Genomic DNA, 24058 nt, shown 5'->3' with positions numbered 1-24058 from the left:
GTTTTTTTTTATTAAATGTTTCGTTACAAGAACTATATTTTTTTTTAAAAAAATAGAGTTTTTGGTAAACCGTTACTATATGAATGGAAAAATTACAAAATAAATGGTTTAAATACCGAATGTTTTGATTTTTTTAGCAAGAAATGTAATTTTTTTTTCAATTTCTTATGAAATGTTTTTGCTTAAATATCGCATTTGCCATGTAAAATTATATTCTTAAAAATGATGTAAAAAATTGTGTCTCTTACAATTCGAAATTTTTTAATCATTATGAAATAAAATAATAAAAAATAATAATTATTTTTTTAAAGTTGCTTTTTTCATTGATGTATCTTTGGACAAACAAATTTTACAATTCTGTTAAAGCATTATCGAAATATAGCGAAATAAAATTATTATTAAATAAAATTAGCATTCAGTGGTCCAAAATTTAGACCACCCTCCTGACGTGGTTCATATTTCCCAGATCACGGCTGTTCCCTATATTTTGGGGGTCAAAAATATGAATCCACCGAAAAAAAGGCATTTTTATGCAAAGAAAGTTCGCTTTGGGTCTGATTTTGTAACTTAAAATATCATCTGTACAAACTAATGAGCATATTTGAGGTCACCCCCTTGAACCATTAAGGTTTGAGTCCTAGAACGTGAAGATCATTCAGCGAAATCAGATGGTCCACTCATTAGATCGAAAGTTATTGAGGGTGGTTCGCTTTTTAGGAGGCAGAGTACGAAAATACATTCCAATAACTTGTAAATATTTCATTTTTTAAGTAGTTTACCCTATGGATTTGCATTTATTGTGATAGCAAATGATAACATCTAAATGCATTTTATTTCATTTGTTGGATTATACAATTTTAATTTAGATAAATAAGCACGAACAATAATGATAAAAGGAAATATGAAAAATTACCGAAACCGGCTGTGAGATTTCATCACATTGAAGTACAATTGATGGCTCAAAATTGGCTCAATAACATAACTCAATGGAGGGATGCATCAAGATGTTGCAGGACAGTGATAACCATATTTAACATTTCGGGTTTCTTCGGAAATTATAGGATTTAGTTGCGATATTCCTTCCAAAAATAGCAAATAAAGTTGAATTATTAAAGCAAATTCTATTTAAAACGTGGATGTTGTAAAATAGTAATTACGTTCGGAACACAAAAACTAGACACTCTACTATGCATAATAAAATGTAAAATACTTATATTCATGTGTATATTTTTTTTACAAATTTTATTTTTACAGAGTATCGAATTGTTCAGTTACATAGGAGGTTACATGGGAATGTGGTTGGGCATCAGCCTCGTTTCGATATTTGATCTCTTAGAATCCTTGTGTTACTTGCTCTACTATCCTTTCATGCCCAAGAAATTTTTCAAAAATCGAGTTGTTTGAAAATAAAATATTGAAATGTCAATTTGAAAGCAAAGAAAAATATTATCATAATATGAAGCATACAGTGTGCAAATGCATTCAGCATTATTTCTCTATTTGTAAAAATACAGCAGATTATTTACCTTTAATAAAGTGAAATAAAAGGTTTTACGCTTTTGATTCTTTAGTTGTCATAGGAAATGTGTTAAAAAGAATGCAATATATAGAATTATTGTCATCTTGCAGATTAAAAGGCTGTTTACTTTATCGATTTGCCTGCAGTCTTTTAATAAATTAACTACTTAATAAATTTCAGGTGCTTAGAGGATGTATATTAACATTTTTTCAAGATTAGAGGAAGACTAAAATTCATTTTTAGATTAAAACTAAATAGATAAAAGTTGGTTAAAGTCAAATAAATTGAAAATGTTCTGTTTGAATTCAAATGTAAGTGGTTGAAAGGAAGATCATAGTTCTCATGAGATGATATTTTTCACTAAACAACGCTACAAAATTAAACAGAGGAAAATGGAAATTTTAAAATAAACAAATAGAAAAAAAATATTTCTCGGAAAAAAACTAAATATTTCTGATATTTCTGGTTTTATTTCTATTTGAAAGAAAATTTAATGGAATGACATTTTCATAACAATGTAAAGAAACCTTTTCATGTACACTGCTCAAAACAGTGAAATAATAAAGTAAGTCTTGTATAAACTAATGGTACAAGGAAATTTGTTTTGTATAAAATGAAAGAAAAGAGTCACAAATGCAAATTTTTCTAAATTTTCAAACTTCGCAGTATGCAATTTTTGAGGTTGGCGCCAAAGATGACCCTTTAGTGACGGCGAATTTGATTTGTCTAATATGCCCTTAAGCTGCCGCAGTTGGAGATGACTTCGCGTTAATGGACGATAATCGTTGGTGAAAGAATTCGGTGAAGTAGACGAGTCGCTGATTAAAATATATATATATATATATATATATATATATATATATATATATATATATATATATATATATATATATATATATACTAGAGGGCTCCACCCCCTGCTCGCTGCCACTCGCCAACCCCCGATAATTGCTACGCAATTACATTTCTGTTTGCTTCACGAACAAAATTAAAGCCGTTTTCCTGGAGAATAACTGGCAATTTTTCTGCACCAACATCACATAGAGAGAATATGATAGATTGTAAAAGGTCAGAGGTCCTTTATACCAGCATTATAATATTGTTTGTATTAAAATTGCTTTATATAAGTTTATAAACCTATATATAGAGAGGAAGCAATATTATTTAGCACATTACTAAAGGGCATTAGCCGGAGATTAATCTCCGTATCCGAGGCTCGCGTGGCCGAGCCTAACTCGAGTAGACAATGTTTGAGGGTGCGCCTTGATTCTCGCCAAGTTGTGATTGCCAAGCTGGGCGATGTTGAAACCCCATCGTGATTCTGATTGGTTCAGATTTTAGCGCTAGTTTTTAAATGTTCAACTTTATATGTAATTTCACAGGTCCGTTAGTTCTACGTTGGATACCGGCTGGTAAGGTTACTTTTGCCTCTGGTCAATAAGATCGAAGGTATGTGGGCAGTCATAAAAAGGGACTTCATAAAAAATGTCATCGCCAGTCCGGTACCACAGACGACATTTTCGATTCGCACTTCGCCGAATTTTTGTGCCGATGGAGGTACACAGAATCCATTCATGATACATTTAGACAGTATCTAACTGCTATTAGAGAATTCGGTGCACCTAAATCAGAGGATATTCAAGCTTAACGAAGAAGTGAGCTGTTTTTTTTTTCCTTTTCTTTCTGTTCTTACTCTATTAATTTTTGTTTCCATTCAAAATGCATTTTATTAGGTTTATTAATTTTGTTCATATCGGGTTCATAACAATTCTATAAAGTTTTGGCCGATGTTTTGGTGAAAATTTCCAATTGAAATATCATTATATTTTGACAGCCACTCCTGTTACCAATGTGTTCCGCGCAAACAGAAATGGCGCCAAACATAAGTCGCCAATTTCTCCAAGGGGCACACTCCAGTATATTTTTACCCCTAATCCAAATCATCGTTGATCTTATAGGATGCCGGACGCTCCCTATATGGTGCTTTATCTCTCTCCCCCCCCAAGTATTTTAAATTTTATACTGAAAACAATTAAAACCTAATGAAACAAAACTTTCAAATATGGCAAACAAATTAAAACATGTAATATTAATAAGCGATTTTGAGTAATATTTCATAAGCAAAAACCATTGCAAGTAATTGCCCAATTAACTTTAATACTGTCATCCGACAAAATATTTTAGTTTCAATCAGACAAAAAGCAAATTTTATAAAAAATACATACGTAACTGAAATTTTACAAATTAAATTAAGCAATTTAATTTTTTTGTCATATTGAATACTAATAAAAAAACACATGTAGAATGAAGTAATTATGATATTATTGATCATTATACATTTTTGTCTGAATTGCTATAAAAAAAAATAAGGTGAAAGCAATAAAATTAAAAATTATTTGCAATAGATCGCTGAATATTCACAAAACCTAGCTAAGTTCATTTTTCATTGATTTCCCTTTCACATCATTTTGTCTGCCAATGATTTGCACTTTTATGCATTATTTAAGAAATATCTCAAACAAATATGAACTGTTAATTAATATTTCCGGCTGAACGATGTTTTGAAAGTAAGTAAAAACAATTAAAAGTAGGGAAAAACAATGATAAAATTAAAAATTATTTACAAAACCTTCTTATATACAACATTTTTTCTCTAGTTATTTTCCATATTATTCGTTTTCATTTAAACGTCTTGACTCTTCAACGTTTCATCACCGCGCATTCTGCTGTAGCGTCTTGATAACACTACTATTACTTTCCCGGTAATTTTGTGCTGCTAAATTATGTTCAACCGTATGTCGCTGTTGATATCGCCGAAGATATTCACGGCGATCCATTTTTTATAAAAGATATTAGTATTTTAAAGTAAAGTCTGTTCAATATATTTCACACACTTAATACAAAATAAAAATCGAAACAAGATATAATTGGTAAGTTTAGTTGTAACATTTCTGCAGACATTTTTTAAAATTGTTACCTTTTCACACACATGCGCACAATTTCACTCAATTTCGATTGGCTGTTTTGTGCGTCACTAGCCAGAAGTCTTTTGTGATCGGCTATGTGTTATCATTCCACTCTCTTCTCTCTCTCCTTATATATATATATATATATATATATATACACTGGTTATCATAAATTAAGGAAAAATCACAAAAATAGCGATAACTCTTTCAAAAGAAAGCCAAACCGTGCAAAATTTGCATATGTTGTCCACTAAGAGTAGCTGAGTAAAATTGCAATATGCAAATTAGTGGCGCTGCACTCGGCTTACGTCATCTGCCTGGAGCATAAAAGTCCAAGTTTGAGAGAAAGCACACAAATTTTACTGTGATTGCGACATTGAAAATCTGAGATAGCCAATTCGTAATAATGACCTCTAGGCATCATTTGCCTGAAGAACTACGATGGAGAGCCATCGGGAGACTAGAGGCAGGGCAGAGTCAATCAGAAGTGGCCAGATGGCTAAATGTGAGTCCATCTGTGGTTCATAGACTTTGGAGGCAATTTCAAACCACAGATTCGGCATCTAGGAGGTTCAGTCAAGGACGGCCAACTGTTACGACCAGTGCCGATGACCGATATTTGACATTAAGTGCACGCAGGAATAGAACCGCTACTCCGACACATCTTAGATCCTCTCTTGCTGCAGCCACCGGAAGGTTGGTGTCAACGTCAACTGTGCGCAGAAGGCTCCACGAAGGTGGTCTGTATGCGAGACGACCAGCCATTTGCGTGCCGCTCACATCACGCCATAGGAGAGACCGTTTGCAGTGGGCCCGACAACATGTCCACTGGACGTCAGATCAATGGAGGCCTGTTCTCTTTACGGATGAGTCCAGGTTTAGTCTAGAAAGTGACAGTAGACGTTATTTGATATGGAGAGAACCTGGGACCCGTTATCATCCATCAAACATCCGTGAAAGAGATGCATACGGAAGAGGCAGTGTCTGTGTTTGGGGAGGCATATCCTTAGGAGGGCGCACATACCTCCATGTCTTTCCAAGGGGAACCGTGAATGCTCAGGTTTATCGAGACAACATCCTTGATGCTTATGTGCGCCCATATGCCGGGGCAATTGGTGATTGCTTCCTGTTACAGGACGATAATGCAAGACCACACAGAGCTCGCATTGTTGATGATTATCTTCAACAGGAAACAATTACTCGCATGGAGTGGCCAGCTCGATCCCCGGACTTGAATCCTATCGAGCACGTTTGGGATGCTCTAGGGAGGCGTGTATCTGCCATCAATCCGCCCCCTCAGACCCTTGCCACGCTTGCAACTGCTTTACAAGAGCAATGGCTCTCACTTCCTATTGAACTGATAGACCGCATAATTGAAAGCATCACACATCGCTGTTTGTGCTGTATTGCTTCTAGAGGCAATCATATTCCATATTAAAGGTACTTTTTCTATTGCAAACCGATACTTCCAATTTGTTTATTTTATACATGTGCTAATTTCTATACTACTATTAATGTCTGATAATTTCTTTTTATGTTGTTTAATACCTTACTATGTGTTGTATATTGTGGGTAAGTTTCATAAAATTCCATGTGTAATTTCTTGAGTTATCGCGATTTTTGTGAATTTTCCTTAATTTATGATAACCAGTGTATATATATATATATATATATATATATATATATATATATATATATATATATATATATATATATATATATATATATATATATATATATATATATATATATATATATATATATATATATATATATATATATTTATATATATATATATATATATATATATATATATATATATATATATATATATATATATTATATATATATATATATATATATATATATATATATATATATATATATATATATATATATATATATATATATATATATATATATATATATATATATATATATATATATATATATTTATATATATATATATATGAGATGGGTTTGAGCCCCAGCCAGGACTGGTAGATACGAATTCCGCATCCGGCTTGCGCTGTGCCGGCATGGCACAGTGCTGACGTAAAATACTTATGCGGTTGACCGGTTAGGCCATAGGTTCTCAACCTTTTTAACGTTGCCGCCCCCTTAAGGAGCAAAAAATATTTCAACGCCCCCCTTTATAAAAATCCTGTTATTTTAAGCATGGGGACGGAGGGATGTGTGCTGAATCATAAGAGGCAAATTTTTTAAGCAATTTTTTTACGCTTTGAATTTGTTTGGTTTTTTAAAAAAGAATAAATTAACTCGATAATTTTCTCACGGCAGGTAATCGCCGTATATTTGTTATGATCAAAATAAATACGTTTAATGAAAAAAAAAATACAACTAAGAAACCTATGCTTAAAAATAATAATTTATTCTAAATTAGATAATTAAAATAACACCCAAAATAATTTTGTTACACTAAAAAGTAGTATCAACGAAACATTCAAGTGACTATGTTAGTGGGATGATTGTACTTAATTGTTCAAAACCAATACCTTAACGCTCGGTTCAATACTTTTAGTGAGATGAAGATGCAAATACCCACGTTTGCACAATTTCGAGTCGATTTCTTCTTTTTTTGACAAGATTCGTAACAGCACTGAATCCACATTCGACAAGTTAGGAGGCAGGGAAGGCAATTAAAAATTTTTTAGCGATATTCTACAGTCCAAGATAGAGACAACTGTTACCTTTAACACTAGATTGCCTATGGAAGTCATTTTGACTGCTTTTTAATTTCAATTAGAAAAACAATGATAACACAATTTCTTAGAATTTTGTGACTTTTTGTACAACATTTAATTTTTTTATTGTTGATATTTGCAAATAACTTGTTATATAACTGAAAATAATAACAAAAATATTAAATTTTATTTTAAACAAATTTCTTTATACATTAGTTATGCTTTCTTTATTCATTAGTTATTCTATGCAGTCATTTTGACTGCCTTTGAACAATATAGGTATTTCAGTCTATTTAGTGTTAAGTAAAAATTCTGTGAGATGATCCCCATTCCAAAGTTTCATTAGTTAAAAGTTCGACCAATTCCTCGTAAATCTGAACCTCTGCTGTTTCAATATTTACAAAAGGGTTCATAAACCCATTGAGGGACTTCGAGGGAACAAAAGATCTTTAAAATGGTCAGAAAAGTCCATGTGCAAAGAGTCAAGGTGTTGACAATATTCTTGTGCATGTGCATCATCAGAGAGAATTTTGCCTGCATGGCTGAACTCATTCCAACCAAAATTCAGCTAAAACAAAATCAGTTTTTTTTAGAAAGGCGAAAATAACTTATTTTGTAGGGATCGAATTGAGCTCGTCGCCTTGAAGACGTAAATTAATGCCATTAAATTTTACAGATAAATCAGCCAAAGTCTTTCTTAAATTTTAGCAATCTGTCTCTTAGAGCTACATTTCTGTTTTCGAGGAATTCAAGCACAGAGTCGAAAAGATTACAATACCTATTGAGACAGAAGCTTTTGGAAAGTCAGTGGATCTCTGTGTATATTGCAAGCGATTGAATTCTTCATCGTTTTTCTTACACAGTTGTCTAAATAATCGATCTTAGAGAGCATTACTGTGAATTTTGTTCACAGCAGATACGGCATATTGAAATGATTGATGCAAACGGTCACTGAGATTTTTTCTTACTAAATACTGTCTGTGAATCACGCAGTGAACAGCTAAAATATCTGGTACCTCCCTTTCCAAACGGGCGATAAACTCACGATGTAGACCCACCATTGCAGGAGACTATCAGTGGCAATGGACATAATATTCGCAAGAGGAATGTTTTTCTCTTTAAAATAATCTCAGCACTAAATCAGTAAATCAATACTAAAAATAGATTTACCTTTTATATCTACAATCAAACTTCCTGCAAAAAACATATCTTGAATAATTTTCCCTTCCTTTACAAACCGGACTTATGCCTACAGTAAAGCCTGCATTACCTGGCAAGGTAAATTCATCAACTTGAAGGGAAAATTCGTTGGACATCAAAAGTTTGCATAAAGAAATTTCAACGTCTTCACCCATCTCATCATTTCGTCGCCGCACTGAATCGTTGTTTATGGGAAAGTTTTTTATTACATTGGATGATGTAAAACTGTTTCTAAAACTTCCTTGACAGCCGGCAGTATCAACTCTACTCCGATGGTTTGAGCTTTCCCAGATTTAGCAATAAATTTTGATATATTATAAGAAGCGATCAAACCACCGTCGCATTTTTGTGATGACGTTACTAGTTACCCTGAGACCGAAGGTGCCTTCAGAAACGTGAAAAAAGACGTTCGTCAAAAATGACTAATCTATATCTAGTTTTTTGCAAATGCTCTTGCTAACGGTAAGATTCCCTTACCTCATTAGATAAAACTTTATTACAAAGTAAACACATAGGTAATTGAGAGTTCAACAGTAATTGAACAAATCCCAACTTCAAGTACGTGACACTGTATTGATGACACTTCTTTTTGTCAACCGACATTGTTGGTGTCAGCAAAATACAAACGATGAAGGAAAATCAACCATTTCTCAAAATTAATAAATAATTTATGATACCATAAAGAACTAATTCGCGTACGTACCTGGCCAAATAAACTATGAGATCTAATCGAAACTGGGGAAAAAAACCGCAAGAAAGCTAACGAAAACCATTATAAGAAACACGGGTCCAATCAAACATTCATACTGAAAGCGCATGTGCTGCAATTTCCACGAAATGGCTTGAATGAGTCAGAGGCAAAAACTACTGGCTCATGCGCTGAGCTGTGTTGGTTCGGATCGAAGAATAGGTGTCGTGTAAGTTCGTTTTATTGCTGTTTCAAATAGTGTATAGGATAATCTTTATTTATTATATTAATTTAATCTTTTTTTTCTTTATTATAATTTTTTTTATTAAATTAATCTTTATTTAATAATTTTATTTGTAAGTTTTAAAATTAAATTTGAATGACAAAACATGCTCAACGCCACCCTTCCGCCCAAACCATACCCAACGCCCCCCTACTGCCCAAAACAAGTCCACCGCCCCTCAGCATAGTCCCGCCGCCCCCAGGGGGGCGGTATCGCCCCCGTTGAGAATCAATGGGTTAGGCTTTAGAGTCCTCTTGCCGTCAGGCTAATAATAGGAGGTTTTCGTTGATTTTCTTTTCATATAATGCAATTGCGAGTTAAGCCCATCAAATAGTCCTCCACACAGGTACATTTCTTTCAATACTTAAGCCTGGACATCCCTCTTTCTGGATAGGGCTCAAAATTACAAGGCTACGGAGTTGAGTCGTTTATTCTAAATTGGACCAACTTTTCAACGATGGTAGTAATAAAAAAAATAGTCTTATAAATGTGACTTCAGCTAGTAAAAACATTGTCCAAATAAACGTATTTTCACATTCATGATTATTATCCTCTTTATTGATTAACTCATTGCAAAAATTTTTCTTAAAGTTCACCACTTACAGTGAAATATTGTTGACTGGTATAAAATGGACAAGAGTTTAAATCGTTGTTTAATTAAAAAAAATGTTAGAATAAAGGTATGAAGATGTTTAATTATTCAGGGAATCTTTGTCCTTTATTCGCTCCTCTCAACAGCCCTCGTGGTTGCATCTCATTCATGATTAAAAAATCTAATTTTGTTTATAAAATATACTAATATTACAGTTCTGTGTCCACCCTTTTTTTAATTAATATGCTAATCGTAATGAAATAAAACGACACTTGAATTTAAAAATAATCATTAAATGTACGATAAAAAAATTAAACTGAGGAATGCAGAATGTTCGAAACAATTTGAAATAATAAATGAGAAGTAATTTCCTTTATTAAGAATAAAAAAGCATAACCTTCTCATTGTAAACTTTTATTATCTAGATTTAGTATTCATATTTTTAAAAATTTCGAAATATATTATGGTTTTATTCTAGCAACATCCTATATTTTTTTTCATATTTCACATTTATTCATTTTTTTGGTACTTGTTAAGATAAATTCAAGCATGAAGTTAAAAAGTAAATTCTACTACATTTGATAAATATTTACTTAAAGAAAAAAAGAAGACGAAAAAATATTTGAGATGCGAACAATTTCAGACAATTTGGTATTTTAAAGAAAAACTTTTGCTAGTTTTATAATTCAAAATATCCCTATCAGCAGGCAAAAATGTTTTTTTGAAACAATGGCAAAATATTCTGGTGTCAAAAAATTTCAGCTTTTAACTTCAACAAATTACAGCTTCTCTACTTTAAGCAGAAAAAAAAATTCTGAATGAGTCAATTTATTGAAGGTAAGCAAATAAATTGGAGACACAAACAGTATTTTAATTTGCAAGATAACAATAATTTCATAAATCTTCATTCCTTATAAAACAACTAATGGGACAAATAAAGAATTAATTACGTAAAATTTTTATTACACATTTAATAAATAATTCTTCATCTTCAACATTTTTACAAATAGATAAATTTTGTTCAAAGCAGTTGAACACCGCATACTCCACATAAGTATATTTCCTTTTTTCTTTAAAACAGACAATTCAATATTTTTTCAAATATTACGATGCTTGGAAAGTTTCTTGCTCATGAAAAGATAGTAAAGCAAGTAGCTCAATGATTCTAAAAGGTCAAAAATAGACACGAGGCTGATACCTAACCACATTCCAATTAATCCTCCAATATAGCTGAACAACTCAATGCTCTGTAAAATATCAAAGAGAAACTTGAATTAAATTCACGCAGAATTAATGATGAGTGATATTCTTATCTAGGGAGAGGAATTCAAGTTATATTCCTGTAGGTTTAATATAACTTGAAGGTAACTTACGATATACCTTCAAGTTATCGCAATAACGTATAACGTATAACGTAATAACTTCGTTATAACTAGAGATATCTCAGTTATAGCTTCGTTATAACTAGAGATATCTCAGTTATAACTTCGTTATAACTAAGATATCTTTAGTTATAACGAAGGTAACTAAGGATATCTCAGTAGAATTTAATATCTTAGTACAGGGGTGGCAAACCATTATGCACCAACGTGCCATTTTTTCTAAAAAAAATTGTTTAATGAGGTCATAGACACGCCGTCAAATAATTTTGATTTCGTGATTATTGGGAAAATAATAATACAAAATAGTGTCAACTCAAAACTTTTTATTTTTATATTAGGTTGTAAGATGTTAGCTTAAGCAGGACTGTTAATTTTTTTTGCTAGTCATTTATTGTTAGATTGTTTTTTTATGGTTATTAATTAATTTTTTTCTAGGCATTAATTGTTAATTCTTTTGTTAATAATTGTTTTTTTTTGTTTGTTTTTATGCATCTTAATTTAATTTTTAATATGCTTCATAGTGAACTTCATGATCGGTGGTGTGCCCAAAATATAGCGTCGCGTGCAATAAATAACCACGCGTGCCATTGGTTCGCCCTCCCTGTTTTAGCAGATATTAAATTCTACTAAGATATCTTTAGTAGAATTTAATATCTACTAAAGATATTCAGTAGATATTAAATTCTACTAAATAGATATTTAGTAGAATTTAATATCTATTGTAACAGATTGAGAATAATCAAATACTTTAATAGATTATTCTCAATCAGACATTCTCATTTTTGACTAATCGGCTAATTTGAGTTATGTTTCGCAATTTTTGACATTCACTACATCACAAAATCATGCACTTTTTGTGGAATGGTACGGAAGCTTATCGTTTTTGACGAAATCCGTTCCCTCAAACAATTAAACACAGTATTTTCTGCAAATTGACAGAATGTCTGGTCAACTCTTTTTCCAGGAAACGGTTTACTTAAGAAGGCATACAATTTTATGAATTTTTCTTTCACATACAGTAGGCAACAGCTATTATTGCGTTTTTGTAATAAAAATTCTCAGAGAGGATTCAATTTTCAGGCATTTTTTTAATTATATATTTAAAAAGATACCTTTGTCCTGTAAAGACGAAATATGGGCTGGTGATTTAAATATGTTGTGATGTATATGCCAAAGTAATTAATGAAGTTTGCATATATTTTACGATGAATGGAAAATTAAAATGTGGGAACAACGTTAACTTTCATGCTTTTTTTTTTACTCATAATCTGCCATATAATAAACTTTTCTGTGTCATTTGTATTGAAAATAATTCATAATTAAGATGAATTTTTATTGAATTACAATTATTTTTAATTTGTATAAATTAATTTAAAATTAAAAAAAGTTTAAATTCAACAATAATTTGTTTATTTTAATTTAATAAATTAGAAAATATTAGTTTCAAAATAAATTCAAATGAAATCTAATGATTTTATTTTAATTACTTTAAAACGAAATTTATTTCAAATTTGGTTTAGCATTAAATTTAATTCGATTTCATATTTAGTTATATTTTAAACTTATTTTTATCTTGTATTCAATTTAAATTTTAATTTAGTGCCAAAACATTTTTTACGAAAGCATGGCTTTTTTTCTTAAAGAAATTATATTTGTGCTCGATTCTATTCAGAAAAAAGAACTGCATTACTTACTTCATATTTTGGCTGAGATATGTGTTTTGTCAACTTGAATGTGCGGAAAGAAACACTAACAGTAATAAGATCGTTCCTGAAAAAAATAATGAATTATATTGAAGAATTAATATTTCTTTAATTTATTGTAAATTCAGTTTGCCAAAGTAAGATCTAAGTTATCGATTTTACAAATTTGTCACAATCGATATTAAAATAAGCTGAAAATTTTCTCTCCTGTCAAATGTTTTTTTCTTAAATTTACATTAATAAAAAACTTTGTACAATGACTACAAAACTAACTTAGTTATCATCGATGAATGTTTGTTAATATATTTTGAAATAAATTTGAATATGCTGCAAAATGAATTAATAATTTATTCAATACTAGGCTAAGTCCCCTGATCGCTGCCGCTTACCAACCTTAATGCAATAATTGTTTTTTCTTGGCAGAAAACAGTTTTTTGTACTAAAGATAAAACAAATATTCTAAAAGGAATTCTGTTTGCTTACTCTTGTGCCTCCACCACCCACGTCCAAATATATATTAGTACTATATATATTTAGAACAATCGGTGAACAGAAGTAATTTTTTTAAGTAATCATTTTTTAAAATAACATTGTATTGTTCAAACAAATTCGATGAGTTCACAGCCGAAATTTAATATTTTCACTTACCAGACGAGCGGATATATTTACTATTTTCCTTGCCTCACACTGTGAATGAAGCTGATCCTTCAGTTCTAAATCATTTAACACATCTTTTTAACCGTAATTTATAACAGTATGTTAATGTTATTTGCACAGAAATAAGAATTGTGAAACAGTTAATAAGACTAGACCACCTTTCTAAATAACTTTGTCTTAAGATGTAGAGAAGAGTTATATTATAATAACTATAATAATAATAATAAAACAATTCTCTCAGTTTTAAACTCTTGAATTGAAAGCGCAGTATAGGAAAATAACTTAAGGATACAAAAATATTTACAGAAATAGGATATTTATGAAATAGGTCATATTTATAGATATTTATAAAATAGGGATATTATAAATATCCATTCTATTTCATACTTTCTCCGATTATTTGATGGTCTGAAACTGTTTTGTTAGCAAAGAAGTTCGTTTTTTCTGTTTTTGACCAGAACCAAAATGGATTAAAACCATTAATGATTAGGGTAAAGGTAAAAGTAACTATCCACTACTTTTAATGGATAATGTTTGAATAAAATAAAAAACAATTGTTGATTTTTTAATTTCATTATTTAAGTGTACTGTTTACAGTCAAATGTGAGTAAATAATTCATAATGTCTTAAATAATTTGTAATGTGTTTGCTTTTAAAGAAATAGCTATAAATAACTATAGTTCATAATTCTCATGATTAGAGCAAATGAATTACATATACTGTACGAAATATCCATTTTTTTCGGACTTTCTCCGTTTATTTTATGATTTAAAACTTTTTTGTTGACAAAATGTTTTTCTTTCTTTTTTTCATCCTATATAATGGATTAAAACCATTGATTAAAATTCTGATTTTGCCATGGAGGTCTTGATTTCTGTACGATAACTTTAAATTTTCTCAAATCATTTTATGCTTTTACTCTGTACACGCTCTTATTTTTTAGCAATTACTGTATGGTTTCGAACATCCTATAAAAATCACAGCAGAAAGCTGTTTCATAAACAGCTTTCTACAGCTGCTATAATTTCTCGAAATTGGTTTATTTAGTACATTTGTGTCACCACTTTTACTTTGTAATTATTTATTAACTTACCTGCAAAATAATCCAGTCGGACACTGTAAGTAAGAAATTGAAGCACATATTAGTTTTACTCACAAAGTAAACTTATAAAATTTACTGAGAGCAAATAATTTTAATTTGAAACATAAGACAATATAATATAAGGCATTATATAGTATAATGTTATATAATATGAAGCAACATAATATTATCTATATTATATAACATAATATTATTTTATAATAAGCCAACATAAATGCGATCAACTAATGACTAATGTTAATTAAGATTTTGTATTGTGGAACCCAATGATCTCGGAGTGATCTGTATTCTGAAGCAGATTGTACAGAAAAAAAATTATGCATGAAACACAGAAATGCTTTTAAGTAGCGCCATTTTCACATACATATCCTAAAAGGGATAGTAATGAAAAATGGCATCAAAACCCTTTCAAAAATTTAATGTATTTATTTGAGGTTATTTTGCGGTGTCAAGGTTGATTAAAGATTTGATTTCAAAAACAACCTTAAAAGAACAACATGTTAAGGTGTATAATCAAGGTGTATGAAGTTGCTTTATTCCCATTTGAGGCTACTTTGAGAATGTTTTAAATCTACTTTAGAGCAACCAACTATTTTTTCAATTATTTCAATCAAAATCTCAACTAAAAAAATTGCTGATTTATATATATATGAGAATGATTCTATGAGGTGTAAATGAGGTTCATCAATGGGGTTATTTTTGATGCTAAACATAACCTCGTTTTTTTACCTCAGATGCATTTTTTTTTGCATCAGACAATCTCAAAATAACCTCAAAAACACCTTTTTTTGTAAGGGGAGCTTCCTAAGCTAGAATGACACCAATGTTTTTCAATTATAATTATTATTTTTTAATGCATTTTTCGATGCTGATTCATAATTGTTACAATGTTAAGTTTTGTTAACGCTAGAAAAACTGTACATTACTGCATGAATAGAGAGATTGATAGGGCCAAATTGGTCCTTCCCAGATTGTGTGGGTCAATTAGACACCCAAAATCTTAAAATATAACCATAATTAATTTAATAAAAACGTATTATAGACCTGGTAATTATTGGCATTCTAAGATGTTTTATTCGATTTGGTAAATGAAATCATTTGATTAAACAGAACAGCGGCTGTTTAAATTTTAAGTGTATTCTTTAATTTTGTAGATAACTGATTTTCTTTCTTTTCCATAAATAATAGTTATAGATATGTTGAAATGAACTTGTTTTTTTAATGAATTTGGGATATCTTATTTATAGCAAAGGGTACCTAATACCCAAAACTACCTTGGGTTAATAGATACCTGCCAAATACCTATTGGGCTTATCAAACCCCTACCCCTCATTCTAGGCATAAGATTCTATAATATATACGTTGCTTTAAGGCTAACTTATGAATTTTCAAATAGACGCTTAAACTAGATTAAATTATAAAGAGTCAGAAACGCTCACCACTTTCAGTAAATCCTTTTAGGAGTTTTTAATTAATAAAATTCAAGAGGGACTAATTTGGCCCCACCCGTCTGTCTAGCGTTAAGGATTTCAGATGCTCATTTTCCCCATTCCTGTGAATTTAAAATGCTCCACACATTCCAACAATTTTATTAATTTGGTTTCTTATTGTGTTAATAAGGAAAAGAAAACATAGTCTACAAATCCGTTAGAAGTTTTAATTCCTAAATGCTTTCCCGAATGTTAAGAGAATATTCGCTTAAAGTTCTCTTAAAACCTCTCTTCTCTTAAATGTTTTATTCCAATTACTGTGAAATGGAGTCATCAATAAAATTATTTTCAAATTATCTAGAATAGTTTTATTTCATTTAGTATTAACTTTCTTTAATTTTTAATGCGATCAATAACTGGAACAAACCAATAAAAATTTAGAATTTAGTTTCAGGTTATATCCAGTCTTTGAAAATATGCAAGTGAAATTTTAATCTGAAATTGATACAGTGCAATAAAAAATGTATTTACAGTATAAAATATGCATATTAAATATATTTACCAGGCGAACTGAGAATTCTATTTCATCATATGTAACTTCATACGTCTGCTCCCTTAACAATCAGCATGTTAAAACAAAAACAAGTAAATAAAAGTTAATTTTATATAGGAAACTAACATGTGACTCAATATTAAGGGAGGATTCAATCAGTCAAGAGAGCAGTCCATAATTTGGACTGCTTTCCAAATCATCTCTGTGTTTTATGGAATTATCTTTGGATAAATATATATAAAAAATATAGCGTGCAAAATTTTTTCAATTCACTTAAAATATTCACTAGATATGGCAAAATTCTCAAAAAGGAACATTACCAATAAGGAATCCAAACTTTGGACCGCTCTCACAAAACTATTGGAACTATATTTTCCAATTTACATCCAACCCTTATATTTCAAAGGTCAGAAATCCGAATTTGCCAAAAAAGGGAAGTTTATTCAGAGAAAGTACGTTTCTGTGTATGATCTTGTAACTTAAATTATCGTCTGTATTAACTATCAGAATAATTGAGATCACCCTCTCGAACGTTAAAGGTTGAATCATAGAATGTGAATGGGTTACCAATTTTTGTGCACTATATATAACCCCTAAGACCAAAATTGAATTATTTTGCTAAATTTATCTGAAGAGTTAGCTTTCATGATTTATTTACTCGAACAGTAATTTTAAAAATTCGAAATTACTATTATTATATGATTATACGAAAATTTCGTGCTTCTTTTTATAATAGGGTGCTGTTTTCACATTTATTGCAGATACTGGTTCTTTCAGAGAAAGATAACGTAATATTTTGTGAAATAAAGTAATTAAGGTGTAAAACCTAACGAAAATAATTCCAAATTAAGCCTTTATCGATTATATCAAAAAGTGTGAAACTTGTGAATTTTGTTTCCTAAAGAAATTGAAAAATACACTGAATCTTTATATGTTTTTACAATAATAAGTATTTTTTTCCAATTTTGAAGAAGATCCTTTCTATTTTTATTTTAAAATAGATTGATACCATACAAGTACACTTTAAGAAATTGGAATAAGCACTAGGATTACTTTCATAATATATAGAAATTGACAATTTTGGAGAAAGATTGATAAAAGTATTAGATAACAATATAAAAGAGTGCTCAAATATTTTTGGAAACGCTTTCAAACATTTTAAATATTTAAGAGGCCAAAATTAAAAATGTTTATAAAATGTTGCAGTAAAAATTGAAGAATCTGACTTTCCCTTGAAAAACCTGAAGTGGTCCACTTAAAGAAATAACAAAATAACGTCCATTGAATCAACATTCATTTTAAAACTTACCGGCATGCTGGTTTGCATTTCCTGATACAATCTTTAATTATTTCATAAGTTGAAGTGTGTCTTCCAACAACTGTTTAAAATAAGAAAACACTATAATCGAAATCTTATTTATACTGCTTTTAAAACAAAAACGTAAAATTATTTATTTAGGTAGTTGTTTCTTATTATAACTTTCAATTTTTTGCTGGTTAATAAATATTTATTAATTTTCAAGACTGGAATTAATGAAAAGGGGACGAAAAAAAAAAACAGTTGCCCTAGGACAAATGCAGAGTTTGTTTTACCCGAAGAATTCCCTTCCCATCAAAATTTTTTAATTTTATAATCGTCATTGAGCAGCCAACCCAATTTCTCGGATTTAAGACTACTAATGTTTAATTCCGTTGCCTTGCAATTTTTAATTTAATCCAGAAAACAAGGGAACACCTGCATCAAGTATTGGGAGAAATTTTGTACTCGCAGAGATTCATTATCCGTCCGAAGCTGAGGATAGTTTACGTGAGCACTGTGAACAGTGCAAACTGGGTGCGGAAATCGTATCGTCCAGCTATCGGTAGGATTCGAACCCGGTTTACCTCATTGGAAGGCGAACGCTCTATCCCCTGAGCAACCACGGCTCTCATCAAACTCTTTGCTCGAAATACCGCTTTAAAATGTCTGTGACTGATTCCTTTACGTCAACATCCGACACGAATAAGCACCTACTAGATGAGAGAAGACCTCAACACGGATCAGTTTAGCATAACCATGTAATAAACATAAACTGCACAGAGGGGAAACGCGGTGAAATAAGAAAAATGTCACAACGTACTGGCTGCGGAATGCACGCTGGAAGGGTTGTCCTAAATATTTCACAATGTTCTGACAACTAAATAATCGGATTTTTCGTTTATGTTGGCCCATGCACAGAGCTTCTCTCTTTAAAGAGATGGCTGCTTTTATTTCTTTTTCAATGGTCAGTAAATGTAGAAGACGCAAATTACAGGTCTTGGCTGTAGATTGAATAATACGGCATTTCATGCTTCAACCTTTTCAGTTTTTCCTCAACTATATTTTATTTTATTTTATTACCATCGTTGGACAGCCGACCCATTTTTAGGTTTGCGACTACTAATGTTCAACTCCGTAGCTTTGTAATCTTGAACCCAATCCAGCAGACAAGAGAACTCTTGGATCAAGTATTGGAAGAAATCTGCCTTCGTGGAGGACGTTTTAAAGGAACTAATCTGCATTAGCGTTACATAGAGAGGGAAACCAAAAAAAACCTAACACTGTCAACCTGATGGCAAAGGGACTCTAACCCATGATCCGTCTACCACTGCTGACAGTTTCCGTCAGCACTGTGATTGGTCAAGCAATGTGTGGAATTCGTATCGATCAGCCATCGCTGGAATCGAATCCGGGTGAACTCATTGGATGGCGAGGTATAAGACGGGACTAAATGGTCAATGAGAATATTTTTGTATAAATAACTTCATATGTAATTTATTCACATTGGTTCACCTTAATTTGACATTTTATTTCATAAAAAAGATGTTAACCTAATGAAAATATCAGTAATTTCCTTTAAGTATTTGAAATATTATGCAGCCGTATATTCTTAAGTCAATAACTCCTTTAGAAAATTATAATAAACCATAGCAAAAGAACTTGACGATAAAATTCTTAAAAACCAAAATAAATAATATTTTTTTTATTTTAAAATGAAATGCTTTTTTCTTCATATAATTAACCATTTTTTTATCTGTTTCTCGAAAACATATGTACAGCGCGCAAAATAAAAAAATGGATCATCCAGATTAACTTTTGATCTAATAATCGGATCTTCACGTTCTAGGATTCATTCTTGGTGGTTTGAAGAGATGATCTCAAATATTCTACTGAATTGGTACAAACAATAACTTAAGTTAAGAAATCAGACACAAAAAACGTACTTCCTCTGAATAAACATATAATTTTTCAATGGATTTGGATTTTTAATTCCCAAAATAAAAGGATTAGCTGCAATTTGGGAAATATGTTCAATATTAGCATATTTGAGATCATCTCTTCGAACCATGAAGAATGAGTTCTAGAATTTGAAGATCCGATCATTAGATCAAAAGTTATTCAGGGTGGTTAGTTTGTTCCGGCGCACTGTGCAACTTTCTTGACAATTATGATAAACCTGCTGCCATAGAAAAATACTTTTTTGCTTCAAAAATGAATATAAATAGTTGTTTATTTTATTAATTAATAATAATACTTTTAAAATACGATTATGGTGTGAAATATTTATAAGTCTTAACTTACTTTTGCCACATAGTATCTCCATGTGAGGAGCATACCATATATGTTCATCAATACATGCACGTGATTTCAGCTTTTCCAATTTACAATACTCGATGCATGCCTAGATAAGAAAATTTATGTTTTTATTTAAGCCGAGAGCAAATAAGTGTAAAAGTTTTTCAAGTTTTTTTTTCAAGTTTATATATCTTTTTTTTTTTTTGGTGGAAGCATTAATTTTGCTTTTTGTTCTAAAAAAGTATATAAACCTATAATAATAAAATGAACACTGTGCTTCTCTTATATCTTCAAATTCCCTCAGTTGTTCATCCTGAAATTTGAACCTTTAAGGGCATTCGGCCTTCGATCTTAAAAATCGTTCAAAAATTTCAAATAATTTGTTTAGAAGAGACATTTCAAAAAATGAAATTTTCTCTTTAGTCGTAATTAGCCACTGATATAAACGAAACTTAAGGTAAATGTTTTATCATATATTTTAATGATAACTCAGTTATATTTGCTTGTTGATAACTCTTATTACAGGGTAGCCACAATCGGTTAAAATTCAATTAGTGCTAATTTTCTTAGGTATTTCTATCTATAAATTAATTATATCTACAATAAAGAGATTACAGCGTGATATTTTCTACTTCATTTTGTATTAAATTCATTAAAAAAAATTTACTCAACATTTGAAACATTTTAAAAACGTCTTATAAATGTTTGTAAGATGTATCACTCAAAATATTTATGTGTCTTTAAAAATGGATATATCTAATGATAAAGAGATATAATTTTTTGTCGTGCTGCATATTTGTGAAGGAAAAAAAAATAGATATTTCTTTAACAGTAAAAATTATTTATGCAATTCAAATTTCATTCATTCTACTAAATATGTAATGCATTATTTTAATAAAAACTGCTTTCGATTCAAAAATATACAAGTTGTAAACAAAAGTCGTCATGTTTCAAGCTCTCAAAAGTAGGCACCCATTTTCATAACTTGACAGAAGTGAGTGAGAAGAAACAAATGTGATTTGAAATCTGAAAAGCAAATTTTCCAACTTAAAATTACCAATCAAAAATGGAAAAATAAAGATTGGAAACAAACTTGTTGTTGTTGTTAATTTACGTCGCACTAGAGCTGCACAATGGGCTATTGGCGACGGTCTGGGAAACATCCCAGAGGATGATCCGAAGATATGCCATCACAATTTTGATCCTCTGCGGAGGGGATGGCACCCCCGCTTCGGTAGCCCGACGACCTGCGCGCGAAGTCGAGCACTTTACGGTAGCACAGTTTAACGAGGACCAATACCTCACACCCTCGGTCCCTACGCAGACTGATCCAAGTGGTCACCCACCTGCACACTGACCGCAGCCACTGATGCTTTACTTCGGTGATCTGCTGGGAACCGTGTCTTAACGATCAGTCCACTGCGGGACCGGAAACAAACTAGAAAAACCTCAGTAGCCAAGAGAGAAAAGATATGAAAAACAGAACATGGCAATCACAGTGGTCGAGCAGGGTAAATAAAGGAAACATGCATACTATGTATTACTTCCATTATCATTCTTCTCTCTTCTTCAATTGTTGCACGTAAATTTCGAAATTGAGCAAATAACATTTTTTTCTATAATTGAAAGTAACTTGTTGCAAATATTTTTTATTCGTAGAATTTGTTTAGTCTAATATAAAGAAATTGCAGAAAAATAGTTTTCCCTTCATGGTACATTGAAAAAAATACAAACGTTTTCCAAACGATTTGAATGCTTCAAAAACATTAAAATATTTATTCTAATTGTGGTTGTAAAAAAGATCTAAAGATCACACTGTGACAAGATATAGCTGCAACCGTGAATGACTCAGATCAAGAGAATGTCGACTTTCACCAGTGAATGTCAACAATCACATAGTTGCTTTGAATGTCTGAAATATTTGTTACATCCTATTCGAAATTAATTTATTCCTTGATATTAATATATTTATTCGATACTTTAGTATCTGCTGGTGATAGATTAGGAGAAATATCAGTGTTCGGAGTACCAGTTAATTGCATACTGGGCAGTGGAACTTGACCTTAAAAAACATTGATGTAGGGCATACCGGGCAAATGTATACCGGGCAGTGGCATTGAACCTTAAAACTTCAGAGTCGACAATATCGGACAAATGACACTTAATTAGACCTAGCATATATTTCTTGGGCATTTACCAAAATGTGATTGTGAACTTTCACTGGTAAAAATCAACAACCACCAATTTCAGCCATTTAGAGTAGTAGATAAATATTGCGCACAATTTAGGTAGAAAAATATTATTTCTAGAAATTTGTAAACTCGTTTTGCATGTTTAAAATGTTAAAATTAGTCATTTAAGGAATAATTGCATGTTTGCTCCTTTTTTCCCATTGTGATGCTTTATAATAGTGTAAATGAATTTTTTAATTTATCCTCGAATTTACCAAACTATTGATATGCAATTGTCAATAACCAATTATAAAAACTATATTGTTTTTTTATTTTTGTGACCGGCAGTTCATATTGTTTACTGCGCGTAAAAAAATCAGACTGCTTTGACCTTAAACAATTTTTAAAGGAGTTGAATTCTTCTAACTGTTATCCAAAATAAGCTGATACTGTTAATAAAATGATATTTTCTAATTATACAAAAATGAAATATGAAGCGTAAGAATCTTATCATACCCTTTCGTTTAACGGTCCCGTGCCATTGTTTTCATTCCAAAGACTTAAATAATCTGTACAGTTTGTACTGTATGGATGTGGAAGTCTGATGTCTTCTCTCTGAAAAATTTTGATCATATTTGTATGCATTTTCTTTTTGCTTTTGAAAATGAATGCAAAATAAAAGCAAATAGTTATGAAGCATATATTTTTCAATTATAAATGTTTATGAATATATTTTTCACTAGATTAATCATTTATTTTTACCATTCAGAGGCTACTTTTTATTGATAATATACATTTATTAATAATATTTAATTAATAATAATTTAAAATTGTCGAATAAATAAAAACAATACGATTTTTACTTCAACAAACATAGTATCGAACCAATATCTATCCTCCTTTATGAAAATCGTTTCTGAATCATTTTTGACTACCAGGGTAAAAAGTATTATTGGTATTTTAGTTGTAATTCATGTTTTAAAAGGTATAAATTATACAAATAAAGGTATTTATCCCAGCGATTGCAGATCTTATCTTATTTTATAACCATTGCTGAATAGCAGACCCAAAATTTTGGATTTACGACTACTAATGTTCAACTCCAAAGCGTTGCAATATTGAACGCAATCCAGAAGACAAGGGAACCTTTGGATCAAGTATTGGGAGTAATTTTGCCTTCGTGGCGAACTTTTTTGATGGAACCAACTCGCATTTGTGTTACATGGAGAGGTAAAACCACGAAACTTCCCATGGTTAGCCTGTTGGCAAAGGTCTAACCCACGATCCGTCTACCCCTAAGGATATTTTATGTCAGCACTGCAGACGGTGCAAGCCGGATGAGGAACTCGTATCAACCAGAAATCACTGGGATTCGAACCCGGTTTACCTCATTGGAATTCGAACGCTCTATCCCCAGAGCCGTCATGGCTCAGCGATGGCTGGTGGATATGAAATCCGCAGCAGGCTCGCACAGACCACAATACTGGCGTAAAATGTCCTCAGTGTCGACGG

General features: G+C 31.0%; 1 protein-coding gene across 1 annotated transcript; it reads right to left on the bottom strand.

The window, feature by feature from the left end:
• Positions 1–10869: 10869 nt before the first annotated feature.
• Positions 10870–23179, bottom strand: LOC122272258 (uncharacterized). The gene is made up of 7 exons (XM_071185328.2): positions 23063–23179; positions 20382–20481; positions 18090–18159; positions 16790–16841; positions 14789–14811; positions 13030–13105; positions 10870–11200 (listed from the first exon to the last, which is right to left on the bottom strand). Exons 1-7 carry the CDS (start codon positions 23177–23179, stop codon positions 11051–11053), a joined length of 588 nt encoding a protein of 195 aa, XP_071041429.2. The 3' UTR covers positions 10870–11050.
• Between the last annotated feature and the right edge of the window lie 879 nt (positions 23180–24058).

This window comes from Parasteatoda tepidariorum, chromosome 5 (assembly GCF_982258835.1).
Source record: "Parasteatoda tepidariorum strain Cologne lab strain chromosome 5, Ptep-v5.0, whole genome shotgun sequence".
NCBI lineage: Eukaryota > Metazoa > Arthropoda > Arachnida > Araneae > Theridiidae > Parasteatoda > Parasteatoda tepidariorum.
This window is presented reverse-complemented; position numbering and strand designations above follow the sequence as displayed.

Excerpts from the sequence above, each read along its gene's own strand:
- LOC122272258 (XM_071185328.2), bottom strand. The coding sequence starts at position 23,179 with ATGATCAAAATTTTTCAGAGAGAAGACATCAGACTTCCACATCCATAC. Across the intron at positions 14,812-16,789 it reads TAGAATTCTCAGTTCGCCTG|TGTCCGACTGGATTATTTTG; the intron begins GTAAATATATTT and ends TCTTACTTACAG. Across the intron at positions 11,201-13,029 it reads TATCTCAGCCAAAATATGAA|AGCATTGAGTTGTTCAGCTA; the intron begins GTAAGTAATGCA and ends GATATTTTACAG.